This window comes from Danio rerio, chromosome 22 (genome assembly GCF_049306965.1).
Source record: "Danio rerio strain Tuebingen ecotype United States chromosome 22, GRCz12tu, whole genome shotgun sequence".
NCBI classification, from domain to species: domain Eukaryota; kingdom Metazoa; phylum Chordata; class Actinopteri; order Cypriniformes; family Danionidae; genus Danio; species Danio rerio.
Window position 1 is genome coordinate 25,396,089 of NC_133197.1, and position 20,451 is coordinate 25,416,539.

The 20,451-nt window shown below is 35.2% G+C and overlaps 1 protein-coding gene across 6 annotated transcripts; it reads left to right on the plus strand.

The window, feature by feature from the left end:
- Window positions 1-568: 568 nt before the first annotated feature.
- On the plus strand, window positions 569-19,033 carry clcc1 (chloride channel CLIC-like 1). 6 transcript variants are annotated; one of them, XR_012397307.1, is made up of 12 exons: window positions 569-1,080; window positions 6,329-6,448; window positions 8,400-8,510; window positions 8,590-8,814; window positions 8,892-9,032; window positions 9,925-10,024; window positions 11,699-11,796; window positions 13,711-13,857; window positions 14,014-14,571; window positions 17,368-17,445; window positions 18,039-18,506; window positions 18,581-19,033. XR_012397307.1 is itself a non-coding variant. In XM_009296396.5 (11 exons), the coding sequence occupies exons 1-11, from the start codon at window positions 904-906 to the stop codon at window positions 18,111-18,113; spliced, it is 1,830 nt and encodes a 609-aa protein (XP_009294671.1). In that variant the 5' UTR covers window positions 569-903; the 3' UTR covers window positions 18,114-19,033. The 6 variants fall into 6 exon arrangements, 3 of the variants coding, with proteins under 3 accessions (XP_009294671.1, XP_002667257.2, NP_001410776.1); XR_012397308.1 differs by having other exon boundaries at window positions 17,368-17,421; XR_011008156.2 differs by lacking the exon at window positions 17,368-17,445.
- The last annotated feature ends 1,418 nt before the right edge of the window (window positions 19,034-20,451 follow it).

Sequence of the window (20,451 nt, forward strand, 5' to 3'; positions counted from 1 at the left end):
GTAAGAATGATAGTTTAAATTACTTGAAGGAATCTGGTTTATTTAACAATGTTGTTTATTTATATTCAATTTTGATGGAAGCATGGTTGACTCAGAGCGCCACAATGGCTCAGTGGTTAGCATTGTCACCTCACAGCAAGCAGGTCTCTGGTTCGAGTCCCAGCTAGGTCAGTTGGTATTTCTGTTTAGAGTTTGCATGTTTTCCTTGTGTTCGTTTGGCTGTCCTCAGGGTGCTCGGTTTCCCCCACAGCAGACATGTGGTATTGAGTACACTAAATTGGCCATAGTGTATGAGTGTGTATGGATGTTTCCCAGTAATGTGTTGCAGCTGAAAGGGCATTGTCTAAAAAAATATCATGGATAAGTTGGGGGTTCATTCCGCTGTGCGACTCCTGATAAATAAAGGGACTAAACCAAAGGAAAATAAATGAGGTAGTTGACTCAGACCCACGTTCCAGTACAGTAGGGGGCGATCTTACCGTTTGGTAGATGCAGACCGACATTAAACAAAAGGAAGAAGACTTCACATCTGACTGCACATAGATATGAGCACTTAGAGGCCGCATTTGAGGGTTTGAATAAAGCTGAATGTTAATCTAGCTGTGTGTATCTATGTGCCAATGAATGACGGCTCTTTCGCTTCCAACATCTAAGGAAATGTTTGGCTAGTGCAGTCGACTTTTCAGCAAAATATTATGTTTATTTATTTTTGTGTTCGGCCAAGAGTGTAACTTTGGTAGTCGATTTTTGCATATATAATACAATTTCGGTTAATGTAGACTAACCGAGTCGCATACGGTGAAAACACAAGCTGAAATTGAACTTAAGATACCTTTTCATAACAGTCGAAAGTGAAACAGCCAGGCAATAGTTTTATTAACTTACTCGGTTCCAGTCGGGATTATGAAGCTGTCAAGCTCTTCATCGTTTGGACTTTGTATTTTAGTCGTTTTTTTCTGTTTTGTTGTTATCGAAAGTGCAAAAATCCGCATTGACGGTTATAATGATGAGGCTTGGATTGATCCATATGACATGCTGAACTACGACCCGACGACAAAGCGAATGAGAAAATCCACAGAGGTAAAAGCGATTTTAATTACTGTCACTCGTGTATTTCAGTATTTGCAATTTAAAACCTTTTCTGTTGGCATTTGTTTGTGAAATTAGACTCTACTTTGCCTTGTTTACTCTTTTGGATAGATTCCATATGTGGAAAGTCCGCCCAACAATATTGAAAATTCAATTATTATTTAGTCATTCTGGTGTTGTTAAAATGCTTTTTGTATGCTATTCATGTTCAAAACTGTTAAAGGAAAATAACTACAAAGAGGTTCTTGCATTGCTCCATATAATGACATGATTGCTAGTTGCGTTGCGACCAGCCTCTTAAAGAGGCAGTTCACCCCAATGCGAAAAAAAAGAAATTCTCACTCTCAAGTGGTTCCGATACCTTGTTTCTTTTTCGTGAAAGAAAGATATTTTGAAGAAAGTTAAAAATATTTAACCATTGGCTTCCATGGTAGGGGAAAGTCGATAGTTTTCAGTTTTCCAGGTTTTCTTTTTAAATTATCATAATTTTTGTTTAACAGAAGAAACTCATAAAGGTTTGGATCAAGCAAAGGTTGAGTACATTTTTAGTTTTGGGTGAAGTACCCCTTTAATCTTAAACACACACACACACACACACACACACACACACACACACACACACACACACACACACACACACAGAATGATACTATACAGTACTGCTTGTGATACTTTCCGTTTCCAACAGTCTGTGAAAAAAAAAAAAAAATCCAGATTCTTGAAATTTTTTAGTGAAAATCCTAACCTTGGCCATTGGCTTGCTGTGTGCGACTGCACAATCATGAGTATTGCATTGACTGAATGACGTTAGTGGTTAAAGGGATAGTTTACCCCAAAATTACATTTACTCACTATTTACTCATTTTCAAGTGGTTCTGAACTTTTATGATAGATGTAAAGTCGGTTATATATTACCACATTCATTAATTTAGCTGTCTCTATATTGTTTACCATGTTACCTTGAATATTCGATCGGAATTAACATGCAAGTATGAATTTAAAACAACACTAACCCTATCCAATTAACTGTAAACAATGCTCTACTTTGATAGTCATTTGCTGCTAATATGATTTCCCTATTTAGAATTTGCAAAGAATACTTCTGAAATTATAGTATTAAGGAGAATGTCTGAATATCCGAATATAAAACCAACTTTACCTCGATATACGTGTGTGATAATTTCCGCGTTCAACAGTGTCTGTGGTAAAAATGAATCAAGATTCTTTAAATTATTTAGTGAAAATATTGACCTTGGCCGTTGGCTTGCTGTGCACGACTGCACAATCATGATACTATTGCAGTGACTGAATGGCGTTTGTGGTTAAAGGGATTGTTTACCCAAAAAAATTACATTTACTCAATATTTACTCATTTTCAACTCATTTACTCATTTTCAAACACCTGTAACCATTGACATTCATAGTAGGAAAAACAAATACTACTAAAAACAATGATTGCAGGTTTTAAGCATTCTTAAAAATATCTTCCTTTGTGTTCAATAGAATAGAAAGTGAAACTGGATTTGTTGCAAGTGCAGGGTGGGTAAGTGGTGACAGTAATTTCAGCTTTGAGTGAACTACCTCTTTCATTTTCATGTTTTAGGGTATGTCCAAAATTACATGCTTCCTTATGATATAATGTTATTCGAAAAACAGTATTTGAGCATGCAAGTATGGTTGCACGATTTACCAGTGCTATGTAATACTGGCTTTGCCTCAGTAGTTTGTAAATAGTAGTATCGTCATTAATGGTTTATCTACAATAGATAATGTTGCATGTGGAAAAGTCACTAAAATGCTCACTCGTTTGTGCAAAAATAAACCATTTTATTTGAATGGTCTGTCGAGCTCTTTAAGGTTGTAAAACAGTGTAGAATTTGTGCCTTTTATGGTATCCTATTGCACGTTTTCTAATGCTTCAGTTCAAACGCACATCTGAATTGGTTCATTTATGTTCCTGTTAATATGATTTAATAACTACAACAATTGTGACAATCTCTTAAAAAGAACGACTCACAAAGATAAATGTTAAATTACTTTGGATTGTTATCTGATAAGACTGAAAAAAGATAGATGAAAAAACCCAAAATAGCAACAGGAAAAATTGAAACTATTTTGACCACTTCATATAGACTAATTTTGTTGTAAACAATGTTTTGTAACAAATTTTGTTACAAATTTAATTTAGTATAATAGGATATATGTAGGAGTATGCAGAAGGACTTTTAATTTGTCAGTAACCTGGGTCAAACACTTCTGTTGAACTGTATGCCATTACAAAATTGGTGCGTTTAAAAGTCTGTTTTCTTGAAAAATCTACGATCTTCACTGCCTGAATGATATATGCTATAAAGTGGGTTTCATAATGTACAAGAAGCACTGCAATAAATTACATTTTTTCTCACTATGTCTTTAAAGTATTTAAATTTATTTCACTCTAGTATTTTTAATAGCATTTCTGCGCTAGCCTGCTGATCCAGACAAGCGCATGCAAGTAAACAGCTTTTTATCTCGGTTTTATGCGTCAACAACTAAATGAATGCTGAAGTTTATTTAACTGATTATATTTTAATCACTTTACAACATCAGTGCTGTAAAAATAACTGTATAAAATGTAAAAAGTCACATTAACCGTAACTGGAAGTATGGGAAGAAACACTTGCTTTGCATTTACACTATTTGTTTTTCTACTTTATGTGTTTTTGTTGGTCAATTATCTACAAAATAAACAAAAAAATGAATACATATTAAGTGAAGTGAGGAGCAAATAATATTTTTTTTTCCTTTTGGCCCAGGGGAATTATAAATTAAATTCAAGTAGGCTTATTATAACATAAAATATAGTATTTCTGACAATTTCCTTTATAATTTGAGTTGTGAATTACGTTATCGCAATATTAGATGGTATTGTGGTATTGTAATACTTCAGCTGGTATAATATCGTAAGATTTATTAATGGTATCGCGACAACCCTACAGGCTAGTATGTCCAAAGTCATATTATTTGAAAAACTAGGGCTGCACGATTTTGGACAAAATCTCACATTGCAAAATTTTGTTTGTCTGCGATTATATATTGCAATATGAATATAATTTCACAAGATGACTTCTAACTCTATTTGGAATGAATTCCTAATTTTACATAGATTGGGATTATTTTGTAGAGATGTGTCTGAATAAAAATCAATATAATTGAACAGATGCCAATGAATTATGGTTTTCTGTGGAACATAACAGCATTGAGGTACAGAAATTCAATAATAATATGTAAAATAACACAGTATATGGCAGAGCCTCTATTTTATAAATAATTAAATGCAATACATTTTTGGTTTATACACTTTTATAAACTCTCAATTTAAGTGTGCTTAAATCTTACCGTACGTTCACACCGAAAGCGGCGAGAGCGTCCAAGGTCGCTCTGGCCGCCCTGGCGACAACGCTCTCTGCCTTCAGCTCCTGCGGCAAGAGCGTCAAAACTCGCTACATTGATCTCATATTTAAAGGAGCCGTTGCAGCATATCAGTTACATTCCTGCATAAAACATGTTTCTAGCGTGAAAATGTTGCGCATTTCTTATCAAATTCATACAACAATGGAAGATCAAGTTGCGTGTGGCTTTGCTCTATTTATCCAATATGTGTCCATATGCCTGAAATATCCTGAAGCAGCAGTACTGTTTTGTACTGTCACATCGCGTGAGATTCCCGCTTTTTTAAGATAAATATATAACATTAATGAACATCAGTAACTCGCCAGTAACTTATTTAATGCATGTTCCTGTAGGAAAAAATTGTAAATAATTGGAAATCCGGCGACTGCAATAATCAAACCCTTGGGAACAACTGTGGTCGGAACCAAAGTTCACAGGTCTGTGTTCTCTGAACTGCCACAAGCAATGGACGTCTTCATTCTGATTGCTTGCCGCCGAACTGCGTCATAGCTCATTACCATAAAGTTGACTTCATTTCAACTCTCCTCGACGCTCACGCCGGCGAAGACGCGCCGCGCTGATCCTCGCCGCTTATCGCCGCCGGCTCTCATTGAAAATGAATGACTTCCGGCTACTTTGACGCTCTCGCCGCTTTCGGTGTGAACGTAGGGTTACACAGTCACAGGTCTTAAAAATACATTCAAATGAAAGTCTTTTACTTTATTTTAAGATTAAACTTTGCGATGACCCCAAAAGCCAAGGTTGATCATTTTTGAATGGAAGCGAAGGGAAAAAACTGACGGCAGGTGTGATTTAGCCAGGTAGGATTCAATTCTGGATTAATACCTTGTTGATCCTGGAACATCATTCCTGTTTAAAAATAATCAATACCTAATTCCTTCCCCTAAACCTAATCCTAACTGTAAATTATTTCCAAAATCAGAGCACATTATTAGTTGGATAACAATGGTGTAGAAGCGCATAATCCTGTAGGCTGAAACATACATTACAACTTTAAATCTAATTGACCGAGGGTGACATGGTTGCTCCAGTTTCTCCCACAAGTCCAAAGACTGGCATTATAGGTGAACTGAATAAACTAAATTGGCCATAATGTATGTGTGTGAATGAGAGTGTATGGACGTTTCCCAGTACTGGGTTGCAGCTGGAATGGTATCCGCTGTGTAAAACATATGCTGGATACAGTAAGTTGTTGGTTCATTCCGCTGTGGTGATCCCTGATTAATAAAGAGACTAAGTCGAAGAAAAATTAAATGACTGGAAATTTCAACATGATCCAGGAACATGTCCTGCTTTGAAAATCACACTAAACCACAACTGACAGTAGCAGGTCATGTGCTAATGATAATGTAGTACATCTGCATTCTATTCATGCTACTCATACTAGCAAGTTCTGGAGTTGGCTAAACGCAGGAAATTCCAGTAAAATTTTGTGAACATTTTGCAATAGTGTAGACATTTGAAAAAAAAAAAAACTCAAACGAAGTTCACTTTTAAAACAAGCAGCTTTCTGTTGGTCATTGTGGCAAATCTGTCTGACCAATTTTACCCTTAATTAAGTGTGTGGACATCTTTCACCACCACATAAAATAAAATTTGGAGTTATGGCCACAAAATTGGCCAGATGGTGGTTATTTCGATTAGAAGTCATCGATTCTGCTGGTCACAGAACGGACACTATTTACATGTAAACAAAGTGTTGGTCTGATTTGCCTTGCAATTGTTGTCATTTTGCAGAAGGTATGCAAATATACATTTTAATCATAAACTCTTTTTGTGTTTACAGTCTGAAAGTTACCAAAATGTGCCAACCAAGAGGAGGGAATTCAACTCGGAATCCTGTGACGTGCCAAAGTGTCCTGATGAACATGAATGCATAAAAAAACTACACATTTTGCAGAAAGAGGTGAAAAATAATAGGCCTACATGTTTAATAGGCCTCATTAGTAAAGGGGCTTACCATGGAATGGTAGTGTTATGGCCCGTTTCCACTGAGAGGTACAGTACGGGTCATCTTTATCAAGCTTGCGTTTCCACTGCCAAAAGTCTACTTTTTTGGTGGGCGTGATGTACGACAGAAAGTTTCCATAATTCCGAGTTTATAATAGTCCAAAAGTTGATGATAATAGTAAAACATGGCAGTTTGTTCATTTGCTGCGGTTTTTTCGCGATTCACTCATGTTTGTCCCTTTCTGAAAGGATTGGATATCAGAGCGCTTCAATGATCACGAGCACATTATGAATATGAACTCAAAAAGTTTTTTATTCAAATATAGATGTGCAGCAAGCTCTCTGGAAAAAGTGAAACCGTTCGCACTTTTAGACGGGCTCGTAAAACAACAACAGGACACTAGGGCTGCACGATTCTGGCTAAAATGAGAATCACAATTTTTTTTGCTCAAAATCAAGATCACGATTTTCTTACGATTCTGTAGATGTAAAATAAAGGTTAATATTGTCGCTATTATTATTGTTATTCTCAAACATACAGTAAAACAATAATAATAATAATACAATAATAATAGGCCTATGTGTAGGTCTACTGCTGGTTAAAATGCTACATTTTGGATAGACTTGGATAGGTGGACTTAAACAGACTTAAAATTTGTCCTGGTTGTTAAGTCACAGTCAAGTGATGACATCAGAATTTAACAATTCATAATTCCGAAGTTGAATTATTATGTTTGTGACATGTGCTTGTCATTTGTCATTGACAACATTATTATAATTTTTTTTTTTACTGTTAAAATGAGACATGAGTCATTATCAGATTCCCTGCATTATATTCAACATTGTATAGGCTAGAGTAGTTTTACTGACCCAGTAAACATTTATTCTAATGCACAACACTTTGTGTTCGCTATGAAAGAAAAAACCTATCAAATGCTTGACGTAATCATAACTCTAAAATGCGAAATGCGCGAGCCGGTTTTACGATCACTGTCGAGTGCGCTGCTGTCATTGCAGCTGTTACAGAAAAAAAAACATACACGCAAATCATACTTTCCACGCAGCTCCCAAACGATCACCCTGTGCAACAAACTGAATGTTATTTACAACTTTATTAGCTGTTATTTACAGCCTACGCAGGTTCTGTTCAATAACGTAGACATCCTCAGGCACGCGCGCGCGCATCCTCCTGGTAGTAAACAAACAGTGCGCCAGCTCACATGTGATTTTGCGGTCGCGAATACATCATTACATTAAGACAAAAATGACATTTTGGGGTGAAATACACCTTATAAATACAGCATGGGAGACTGTCAAGACCATTTGGAAGTGTTCATGTTGCTGATCAATGTATGTAAAACAATATAAATGTATATAATGTATATAAAACAAGACTTGTGCAACTGCCTTTATGCTTCTCTCCTGACCTTAAATATGTAATTGGATGAATCGTAGAAAAGCTAAATTAAGATTGTGTGTAGGGTCGAATCGAGGTCGCAATCTTCTTTCCATTAATCGTGCAGCCCTACAGAAAACAGCAGATTTTGTTCTTCTTGGCTTTGTCCTTGACCTTGACAAGGTTTGTTTGAGCTTGGGTCGACTATGGCTCGTTATTATATGTATATATTATTACAGTAAAATGTATCGGCTGCAAGTGACCAATAACGTTCAGCTGCATTAAGCTCCGCTTTATGGTACCCTTTGGGCCTGTTGGTACCCTTTGCAAAGGTTGACCAAAAAGTGGTATGGTACGGTTTGCTTTTAGGTACCCTTTGACAGTGGAAACAGCCATAAAAGCATACCGAACCGAACCGCTCTGTGGAAACAGGCCATTATAGTATTACAAAGTGCTATAGTATTTCCAAGATATTTAGGCATTTACATTTTTTCTCTTATCTCTGTTTTAGTTTGATGAACAGAAAAGTAAGAGCACTGCCACCCTCTCAAAACCAGTATGCCTTCCAGTATTCAAGCGATTCCTTTCCAAGCTACTAAAGGAAACGTCAAAGCTTGGCCTGGTACGTGAACAACTTTTCAGCAAATTGAATGGACAGTACTGGTTAGGTATTTGCAACTAATCCTTTTTCTTGTTTTTAGCCTGATGATGGAATAACAGCCATGCACTATGATGCTGAGGTGAAGCTTTCCAAGCAGTCGCTGGCAGAGATCCAGAAGCTTTTGAATGATGAAGACGGCTGGACCACCGGAGCCATGGACGAGGCTCTCAGTCAAATTCTGGTACAATTCAAACTCCACGACTACGAAGCCTGGAAGTGGCGATTCGAGGACACATTTCATGTAGATGTTGACACTGTCCTCAAGGTGAGTTCTTCTAAAAGCCTTTCAAAGATGAACAATAAGTTAAAAAATCAACAATATTTGCTGTATTTTTCCTGCAGGTTTCTTTGATTGTTCTGATCATCGTAGCCATTATCTGCACTCAGCTCTGGTCTGTGGTCTCCTGGTTTGTCCAGTTCAGGAGAATGTTTGCCGTTTCCTTTTTTATTAGCTTGATCTGGAACTGGTTTCATCTTTATATGGTAATCGTTTTAGCATTGTTGACTTTGTGAGTAATAGTGGTGTAACGGATTACGAATCGGATCACGTTATGATTTTTCAATCACGGATCAGACTATTTTTCGGATCAGCCAAAAAGGATAGGAGCCAAAAAAGTACTGCATGATACTTTTGGTTTTAACAAACAGAAATTAGAAGCTGTAATTTTATAAAAAATAAAATGAAGAAATAATAAGCTGAATAAAATATAAATTGTAAAATATTGATGTTTTGATGATTTTAATCTTTACCATAAACATCAGTGGTTTTATCTGCAATATAAATGGTTATCCCCATTCTACTGTGTTACTTTACTGTAATTTCATAACTAACTCAAAAGACTAAAAACCGAATCTCTTCCTTGATTTTTTTTCTGTTGTTCAAACATAGATTTGATATATAAATTTAACTTAATAAATATGTTAATAAACATATGCAAATTTCCATCATTTAAAATTTATGTTGCGTGGGTGTTGAGATCCCGATCTTTTAATGATTAATCATGCATCTTACACTGATTGCATTGATGCAGGCTAAACAAGTAGTGACAGAAAACACCTTTAATAACCTAAGAAACCCACCACATCCCTAATCACCTACCACAATGTCTTCTGTCATCATTATATTTTGCAGGAAAGCCTAAATGTTTGTAATGTGATTTGAATGATGCAAGAGCCGATCTCTTTGCAATCGTTACAATTTTAGGATTAATCTAAAAGTAAAAAAAATAATAATATTCCGCGGGCCACGCATGTTCTGAACCATGGGTTGTGATCCATATGAATCACGGATCCATTGTGATCCATTACACCCCTAGTGAGAAACATTTCTGAACAGATAAAGAATTTTATTTTTTTAACATTGTTTCTTGACTAGCTTGCCTTTGCGGAACACAAGAAGAACATTGTGCAGGTGGAGAGTTTCAATGCCAAATGTACTGGCCTAAAACAACTCAACTGGCAGGACAGTTTATCAGGTGAGGCAATTTCTTCTTCATTTGAGAGTGTTTTCACACCTAGTTCCTTTAACCATTTCAAATGCTCTCGGGGCAGGTTTAGCAGGTACAGTATATGCAAAGTGATCTCTGACCCCCTAAGGCCCCGTTTACACTAGTGCGTTTTAGTTTGAAAACGCATACGTTTTGCTACGGTTACGCCATCCGTCCACACTACGCCGGAGTTCTCGAGCGCCGAAAACGGAGCGTTTCGAAAACGCTGGAGAGGCCGTTTTCATTCTGAAACGCAGCTGCTCCGTCTCAGTGTGGATGGGGAAAGACGGAGACATCTGAAAACGGAGGCGGGGCTGCAGACATTCGCCTCTCTGATTGGGGCTTTTCCTCAATATTAAGTAGCCTAACACACAGTTCAGTCCTGAATCTTCTCCGTGTAAGTTCAGACATCGCAAGTTTGATCAAGGCTGCATCTCTTCTTCTCAGTTTGATATGGAAAACATACCGAGGACACGCGTCAATCTTCACAGGGAATCGTGTACTTTATAACTTCATTCACATCACCTTGGCTACGTTGTTTCACTTTCTCAACAATAAAATGTAAACTTGATATAAGGAACTGCCTGTTTTTATTTTAATATTAACAACTAAACAGACAGCAGACATGTTGAGGCGTCGTGCTGCATGAGCGTCATCTTCACTGTGTGCATATTTATAACAAAACGGAGCCGATAACAACTGCCTTCTTTCAATTTCAGTGAAAATACGAAACACACCCTCTCTTTTGCTGAATATCAGTTTTAATAATCGATAATGGCCATTATAAAAGTATAAAATACAATAGGTTTATACATTATAGGAAATAAAGGCAAGCGATCAGTCAATATACATAATGTAGGCTACGTGGTTTCATTAATCATTAACTTATCTTTGCGCTCAGCCAAAACACGTTACCTGAGAACAAGTAATAGATTCCAATGACCAAAGTCAGGGAATATGTCGTTAGATAAAGACAACAAGATGAATGAAATATCACGTTTAATAAATATAGTGAGATTAGATCCAGCGGGAGATGCTTGATGAGAAGTCCGACTAGCAGAGCTCTCATCTGGGTAGATGGGCTGCAGCACTTGCCAAAGTGTGTGTGTGTGGTCACGTGATGTGCGTTTTCAGCGTTTTGGTGTGGACGGAGAGCAGTTCAGAAACGCTGGGTAAAACGCGAGTGTGGACGCGGATCGTTTTCATTCTAAAACGCCGTTTTAAAACTAAAACGCTCTAGTGTAAACGGGGCCTAAATGGACCCAAAAGTGAATCAAATCAAACCACCTCTGGAAGTGTTTTAAATATGGTTCGATTGAGTCCATTTAGGGGAGTCTAAGATTATTTTGCATATCAAAACCAAACAACAAAAAAAACAACAACAAACCAAGGAATCTCACACTCCCCTAAATGGACTCACAATTGAAACGTATTTAAAACACTTCCAGAGGTGGTTTGCTTTGGTTCGATTGTGACTATTTGATTTGATATTCTTAAAATGAATGTAGCTCGAAACACTCTTTTTTATGATCAGATCTATTGATCTTTTCAAATGCCAAAAATGACAGAAGTAGACTGAAACTAACCTACTGATTTTAAATGACATGAAGATGAGTAAATAATGATTTAGGGATGTACTGATGTGATTCTTTGTTGATTTAGAGTGGTACAGACGGACATGGACACTTCAAGATGATCCTTGCAAGAAGTATTACGAGGTCCTGGTTGTGAACCCTATTTTGCTTGTACCACCAACAAAGGTTTGTATTCTTTTGGTTTCCAATGACACAAACTTGAACTTTATAAGAGATCACATTGATTACTCTATTACCTGGATTTGGTTATTGACCATTTGACACTATCCAGGATTGTTTCGTTCTTCAAAACTCATCTGAGAGTTGTTATCATAGCAACAGATCTGGTAGCTCAAATCTACTCGGGAGCAGGCACTTGGGAAAATAGTAAAGTTACAGTTAAAAGCTGTAGTTATGTTAAATATCCGTTTTAAAATATAGATAAATAAAACTGATGCAATCTTCACTCCAAAATAAAAGTACAAAGACTGTCACGGGGTGATTCTCCCCAAGGGGTTCAAAGAGAACATATATTATATGGACTTTTTAGATAAAACGCATACAATTTAAAGGTAACGACCCAGCTTTAGTACAGTTTTCTATGATAATAGACATTCCCATTATTCAACAGTTTTTTTTTTTCTTTTTCTTTTTTTAAAGGAATAATAACTTATGGAGTACACGTTTTGACAGCTAATATGACGGTCATTTGATACTTCGCAAAAGTTGCAGATGCCTTTACCAACATCAGAATGCTTTTTTGGTGCAGAATTCATTTATACAGCCAGTTATTACACCGATTAAGAAACTTGAATAGGCCTAGGCTACTATAATAAAAAAAATTCTTTCTAAATGTAAAACTAAATAAATTGCTCAAATACTCTTGACACATGAAAGTGTAAATTCCGTAGCCCACAACAAATGTGCAAAGTTATTACATATTATATTTAACAAACGAATTTTATGTAATTTTGCTCGCATGGATAATTGAATATTAATCAGATGATGTCATTACGCTGCTGTGCCGTCAGCCAATCATTGCATTGCTGATTATGTTTTCGAGGATCAATAGATCTGTCCTTCACTACACACGCATTGATCTCAGGTCAATTCATCCAGACATTTTAATCTGATACATAAACTTATTTGAAGAGCCAAATTAGCCAGAGATCAGTTTTCAAGATAAAAAGGATCTGCCAAATCATCATTTAAACGAGGCACAAAGAACAGACCCTAGATAGTTGTATACAAAATTGTTGTCATTGATACTGATTTTATGTTGTTTATTGTGTTGTTTGTTCAGTAAAGCTTTACTGCACACATTGGTTGTAATAAGTGGTTACTTGAGTGACTGTTGCCTTTATCTAGCCCATCTGGTTATTTTCCTCTGACATCAACAGGACATTGTTGTCTGTAAATTGTAGAGTTGGTTGTGCATGAAAGTCCCAGATCGTCTTTACCATGCCTGCATTCCTAAATTGAATTGAATTAAATTGAATTGCACAAAATTTGTCCAGTGTTGGTACCATATTTGTATTATTAAGACATGTGTCTAATAAAGTGGGCAATCTAATTTAACAATTCACATTATTTTACATACTACACACTCTGAAATTCTGCATTTCTATAGCAACACATTTTTTAATTTTAAAGAGGTGGTTAAGCAGCTATATTGGGTGCGTTATTATGTGTTCATACTCTGTTTTGGTTTATTAAAATCACATTATTTATTACATATTTAATCTATTTTTGATACTGGTGTCTGGTCTGATGGCGTCCAGATTCAATGAAGTACGTTAGTTACAAGTTGTTCAAAAAAGTCACAGGTTTATGTAAACATGGGGTTCATGATGTCAAAAACCCATGAAGAATCAAGTTTTAGTCCCTACCAGCCATTTGTTATAGGCTTTAAAAAATAAATTCTATCAAATATGTTTTTTCCCCTATTGCACTGCACTTTAAGGGTAGATTTCATTTACGCTCAAACAGCAATATTACACACTAACCAAAGTTTAAAAATTAAAATCATAATCAAAGCCCCTTAAATACAAATCTTAGTCATATTTGATGGGCACTTAATTTGTGGAATCTCTATTTCAGGCTATCACGATCACCATAACCAACTTCATCACAGATCCCTTGAAGCACATTGGTGAGGGCATCAGTGAGTTCCTGAGAGCCCTGCTGAAGGATCTACCTGTCACTCTCCAGATCCCTGTGCTGATCATCATCATATTGGCAATCTTGGTAAGATCTCTAAATAGCAAATATATTATGCACCTTTTTCTTATAAATCCAGCTTAACCCAAGTTAGCCTTATAATGTAAGGCATCGTTAGTTGTAAAAAATTGGCTATAATTATGCCATTTGTGGCACATACTAAAGCGTCTTTGCTCTCCTCAGATATTTGTGTATGGAAGTGCTCAAGCAGCGATACATCAAGTGGCACGTTTTCCTCGGCTTGGCTGGCGACAAGAACAACCACCTCCTGCAGTCGGACAGCGCCAAAATCCTCAGCTAAGGGCGCATGAGGAACCTTGGGAAGGGGGCGACGCTCGACAGCCACTACCAATGCGGCAGGACAACAGGGGCAATCATGTGGGAAACCGAGGGGATCAGGGCTTCAGAGATGCCAACGCTCCGGAAAATAGAGAGGAGGACAGAAGCATGGACATCCGGCAGGAATTTTCCACCAAAAGAACCCCTGTAGAGACTCTTCAAGCTACAGGTAACACATTTCCAGATGATGAGACTGATTCTCAGCAACGGACTCAAGAGTTGGACTCGGGCGCAAATGTGGAGGAGGAAGTGAAAGTTGAGGAAAAGGAGAAAAAGGAGTCTTTTTCTGTGGACAATAAGGAGCAAAAAGAAACAAAAAGTCCAGACAGAAGTGAACCTATAACCAGTGAGCCACCATCTTCAATAGACGTGAAAACAGTTGGAGCTGATCAAGGGAATGAGGTGGGTTTAATTAATTGACTGATTAAAAAAATTTTTTAAGTCATTTAGATGGTTTGTTAATTAATAATAACACAAATAAATTAATAACACTACTGTTCAAATATCAAATTATGTCTCTTATACTTATCAAGGCTGCAGTTGTTTGATAAAAAAAAAGAATATTGTTAGCGACTGTGATTGTATTAAAAGTTCTGAAAACTGTTTTCTAGGTGAATGCGTGTAAAACATTTCATTAATTCCTGTGATGCATGTCTGGTTGTTGTCTTATTCTAACAATTATAACATGTCTTATACTTAGCAATGTTGAAAATGGATGTGCTGGTTAATGTTTGCAGGAAAGTTCAAGAGAACATGAAAATCATTTGTTACATTTACAATATAAGTAAATTTATCATTTTATCCTTGGTAAACTATAAATATATAATTATAAATATATAATTAAATATACATATATACAGTTGAAATCAGAATTATTAACCCCCTTTTTAATTTTTTTAAAAATATTTCCCAAATGATGTTTAACAGAGCAAGGACATTTTAACAGTATGTCTGATAATATTTTTTTCTTTTAGAGAAAGTTTTAGATTTGTTTTATTTAAGCTTGAAAAAAAGCAGTTTTTATTTTTTTTAAAAAACATTTAAGGTCAAAATTATTAGCCCCTTTCAGCTATATATTTTTTCAATAGTCAACAGAACAAACCATCATTATACAAGAACTTGCCTAATTACCCTAACCTGCCTAGTAAACCGGATTAACCTAGTTAAGCCTTTAATTGTCACTTTAAGCTGTATAGAAGTGTCTTGAAAAATATCTAGAAAAATATTTACTGTCATCATGGCAAAGACAAAAGAAATCAGTTATTAGAAATGAGTAGGCCCACACAGAATCTGCGCGCGCAGAATTCCGCAGATTTTCTGCAGATTTTCCGCAGATTTCTGCAGATTTTTAGCCCATCATTAATTTTGTTTATTTACTTGAGTAAATGTGTAAATCTGAATTTATTCAGTAATTTATTACTTTTTATTTCATATATTAAGGCTTTAGTTATGATACTCCGCTGGATACCCCCAAAAGAATTCCGCAGAAATCAGCAGATTTTTACCAAAATTCTCTGCAGAAATAGCAAAAAACATCCGCAGATTCTGTCTGGCCCTGGAAATGAGTTATTAAAACTATTATGTATAGAAAATTCTTTTCTCTGTTAAACAGAAATTGGGGAAAAATAAACAGGGGGCTAATAATTCTGACTTCAACTGTACACACACACACACACACACACACACACACACACACACATATATATATATATATTTATATATATATATATATATATATATATATATATATATATATATATATATATATATATATATATGTATATGTGTATATATAATAGTAGGATTAGTACGTTTTTTTCATTTTACAAGACTATTTTATTTGAAAATCAAAAAACATTGTGCAATATATTTTTATAAATTTAAATAACTTTTAATTAATAATAACCGTTTCAATTTAAATAATTTAACAATTATGTGTTTTAAAAATAAACATTAAAAAAATAAATTTAAATATCACATTTTTTTGTTTTGTTTTTATTCTTGTGATCAGAGCTGAGTATTCAGCGTTATTACTTCAGTGTCACATGATGCTTTAGAATCAAGGACATGCAGATTTGCCGTTCTATTTTGATTTATTATTATTATTGCTACAAAATCATTAATAATGATTCTTACAATTATTACTGTATAAAACATCTGTTTCCTGCTTTAAAGTATTGTAGAAACTGTAATGCATTTATGTTTTATTAAAAGTTCAAACTAAAAATCTTTTGCAATCTGTTTATTTTTTACATTATTTTTTTTAAGTCATTGATTCATTCATTAATTTTCCTTCAGCTTAGTCCCTTATTTATCAGGAGTTGCCACAGTGGAATGAACAACCTACTATATCATTATACGTTTTACGCAGCGGATGCCCTTCCTGCTACAACCCAGTAAACACCCACACATTCACATTTACACAGTATAGCCAGACGATAGTGCTAACATTCTTGAACAATTTAATGTGTTCTTTATGAATAAAAGTAAATACATTTTTAATGGTACTTTTGTCTGCTATTGTGTCAGATTCCAAAAAAAAAAATGTGGAAAAAAAATCAGCAGCCCAACAGCTTTCAATACACTGACACTATTAATAGTAGAAAAAAAAAAATAATAATAATAATAAAAATAATAATAAATGTTTTCTTTTTGACAAGCAGATGATGCTTTTTAGAAGATTTGTGAAGCATCATGTGACACTGAAGGTTGGATAAATAATATTGAAAATGTAGCTTTAAATTGCACTAATCAATTAACATTTAAAGTACCTTCAATAAAAAGTGTTTTTATATTGCAATAACATTGCACAATTTTACAGTTTGTATTGTACTTTTCATGGAAAAATGCTACCTTTGTGAGCAGAATAAGCATGTTTTAAAGATGTATGTTAGGATGCTCCAAAGTTATTTCATTTTGGAAAAGGTGCAGTGCTATGAATACTTTCCAGATGCACTGTGTGTGTGTGTGTGTGTGTGTGTGTGTGTGTGTGTGTGTGTGTGTGTGTGTGTGTGTGTGTGTGTGTGTGTGTGTGTGTGTGTGTGTGTGTGTGTGTGTGTGTGTGTGTGTGTGTGTGTGTGTGTGTGTGTGTGTGTGTGTGTATATATATATTTTTTTTTTTTTTGAACAGCATATTTTATTTTTATTTTAATAAAATTATAATTATTAATTAATTTATTTTTTATTCAATCAATGCAGCACTTGATGTGCACGAAAAGGAAATGGGCTGCTCAAAATGGCTTCAAGCTGCAGGTTATATTATGCGAGATTAACTCAGTATGTCTATCATTACAGATAAAATGACAATTCGTTGATTTATATGACAGAAATCAATGTTGCATTTATCAGTCTGTGAGTTCTTTTAAGTTGTAGTGAATAGAGCATGTCATTGTGTGTTTTATTGTGTGTGTATATCCCATCACCAAAAGGTGAAAATTTACTCATACTCAAGTGATTGGAAATCAATGAGTACGCTTACATGGACATCAATAATCAGATTTAGGGCCAAAATGCAGTTAAAGTCAACAAATTAAAAATGAAGCACCTAAAATTACATGAAACTACAGAGGAAACTTGGGTAGCCTAATGACGCAATGACGTTAATTGAATTATTAATCATGTTATAGTCTTATTCAGATTAGGGCAAATAATTTGATTACTGATGTCCATGTAAACACAGTCAATGGCTGCTACTGTCCATCATTCTACAAAATATCTTGTTTTGTGTTATTTGTTTTGTTTTTAGTTTTTTACTGATGCCAAGAACCCATTCCATGTGGTTTTATGTTGTACTCACTGTATAATAAATATAAATAAATAAAAGATGAATAATAATTTAGACCAGTAATTATTTTCTTTTATCCCCGTAGGAGGCATCAGCAGATCTTCCTGAGGAAGAAGAATGTTTCAGCTTTAAACATCCAGTTCAAGAAACACAGAGTTAACATGGTCTGAGAAATGTTTTTGAATGAACAGGTTTTTATTTTTATTTTTAATTTTATTTATTTTTTTTGTGGGATGTATTTTTAATTAAATGTAGGGAAAACTGATTTCCCCCCTTAAAATTAAACGTATATTATCTACGTTTGCCTTGCGTTTGGTTTCATTTCCACACGTAAATCAAGTAAATATCCTGAACCACCCAAAAGATGATATAAAGCTGGGGTGCTCAACCCTGTTCCTAGAGATCTACCTTCCTGCAGAGTTTAGCTCCAACCCTGATCAAACACAACTAAACCAACTATGTAGGATCTGAAGGAGCACTTGGTATTTAAAGACAGGTGTGTTTGATCAAGGTTGCATTTGTACTCTGCAGGAAGGTAGATCTTCAGAAAAGGGTTGAACACCCCTGATATAAAGAGTACTTACAAGTATCTGCCTCTTATTTGTCTGAACAGTGTCATTGGTTTAGGAGCATACTAGCCTGGAAATATTAAGCTTTTTCATTGCTGCTCCTTATCAGCCATCACACACACACTAATAAAATACGTTGCTGGATTAAATCTCAATGTTTTATTTATTTCATTATTTTTTATTATTGTTAATTTCATAAGCCCCAGCAGAGAATTAGATTTTTTGGGTAGTCTTTTTTTCATTTAAGCTCACACCTTGTCAGTGAATTCACTGATCATGGCTCCATATTGTATGATATTATGTTGTGTCATTTATTATGTATGGTTTGTTTTGTTTACATTTATTTGAATAAATGTTTTCTTTGTAAAGTGCTGAGCTGAAAGCACTGTATTAAATTACTTTATTTTATTAATATTATTATTAGTAAGAACTCTGTCAAATTATTTGAAAGAGCTGTATGTCATATCATCATACCGCCATTTCTTGTAAAATAAAACGTCTTTTTCTTGAACACAAGTAAGTCGTGAGTCTTCATTGGCTGTAAGTTGGATGATGTTTGTCAAAAGTGCTTGTATGCTGAGCTCAGAAACAATAATTAAAGGCCACCTATTTTACTCCTTTTACAAGATGTAAGATAAGCCTTTGGTGTCTCCAGTATATGCTTGTAAAGCTTCAGCTCAAAACACTGATCCCAATATTTACTATAGCCTCCAGAATTTGCCTATTTTAGTGTACAGTGTAGCTGTTTTTGTAGTCTGCGGCAATAAATGTAAATGAGCTGCTTGTCTCCGCCCACCATTCCCACCTGGTTATCTCCTTCTCATCATGCATTATGTCAGATAAACAGCACAGTGACAGAGACAGACTTGGATGAAGCTGAAATACAGCTCATTAGTCAAAAATACGAAGTAAGTTTATTTAATGTATTTGTTGTGAAGTTTATTCAAGCATTTCTGAAACGATGAGCCCCATATAAATGTCGTTTGCAGTACATACACCCACACATTAGTGTTTACTGACACTATGCTGTCATGGTGATTATATCAGTTAAGAATTGCATAGCGATTTTACTCTCTTCATTAAAAACATGCTGTTTTAAAAATGTTTTAAACCTATAAAAACCACAAATTTGTAACAAATATTTTAATCTCAGTTTAATTGGGAAAAAAATGTTTTGTAGACGTGCTTATATGTTTTTAGAAACATGGCTCCTGTCAATCAATTCAGTGGGCGGGGAAAATCACACTCCTACATCACGTTGTGGTGGGGCTCAAAAACATTGGGATTTGGATCCTAATTTAACGTCAGGAAATATAAAAATGAAACTTGTTGTGTTTATATCACTCCAGTATTACTGTGTACAAACCCAATTCCTTTCCAAACAGCTTACAAAAGTTGATTTTCATAGGTGCCCTTTAAAAAATAGTTTGCTCAAAAATGAAAATACTGTTCATATTTACTCTCCCTTCATTTGTTCCTAACCTGTTTGAACGTCTTTCTTCTGTTGAATGTAAAATAAGGAAACTTGAAGCCCCATTGACTTCCAGTATTCGTTTTACTATGAAGTGGTTGCAGGTTTTCAGCTTTTTTTCCCCAAATATCTTCCTTAGTGTTTAACAGAAGAAAGAAACTTGAGGGTAAGTAAATAGTGAGTACATTAAATTTTGGGGTGAACTAACGTTATCCCTTTAAGTTTGATGAAACATCCCTGTAAAGGACACGTTCATACCTTACATTTGTGTACTTATACTCATTAAAAGCACATCTGCTGCGTTAAAAATAGCATGTGGTCTGTGTGTGTCTTCTAACCGAAACTCTTTAGTTCCTCCTTCGAGCTTTTGTACGAGGTGCAACCACAGATAAACAGTTAAAAAAAGTGCTGCAGAAGGGACGTTTCACTTCGTACAGTTTACTCAGCCACGCCCACCT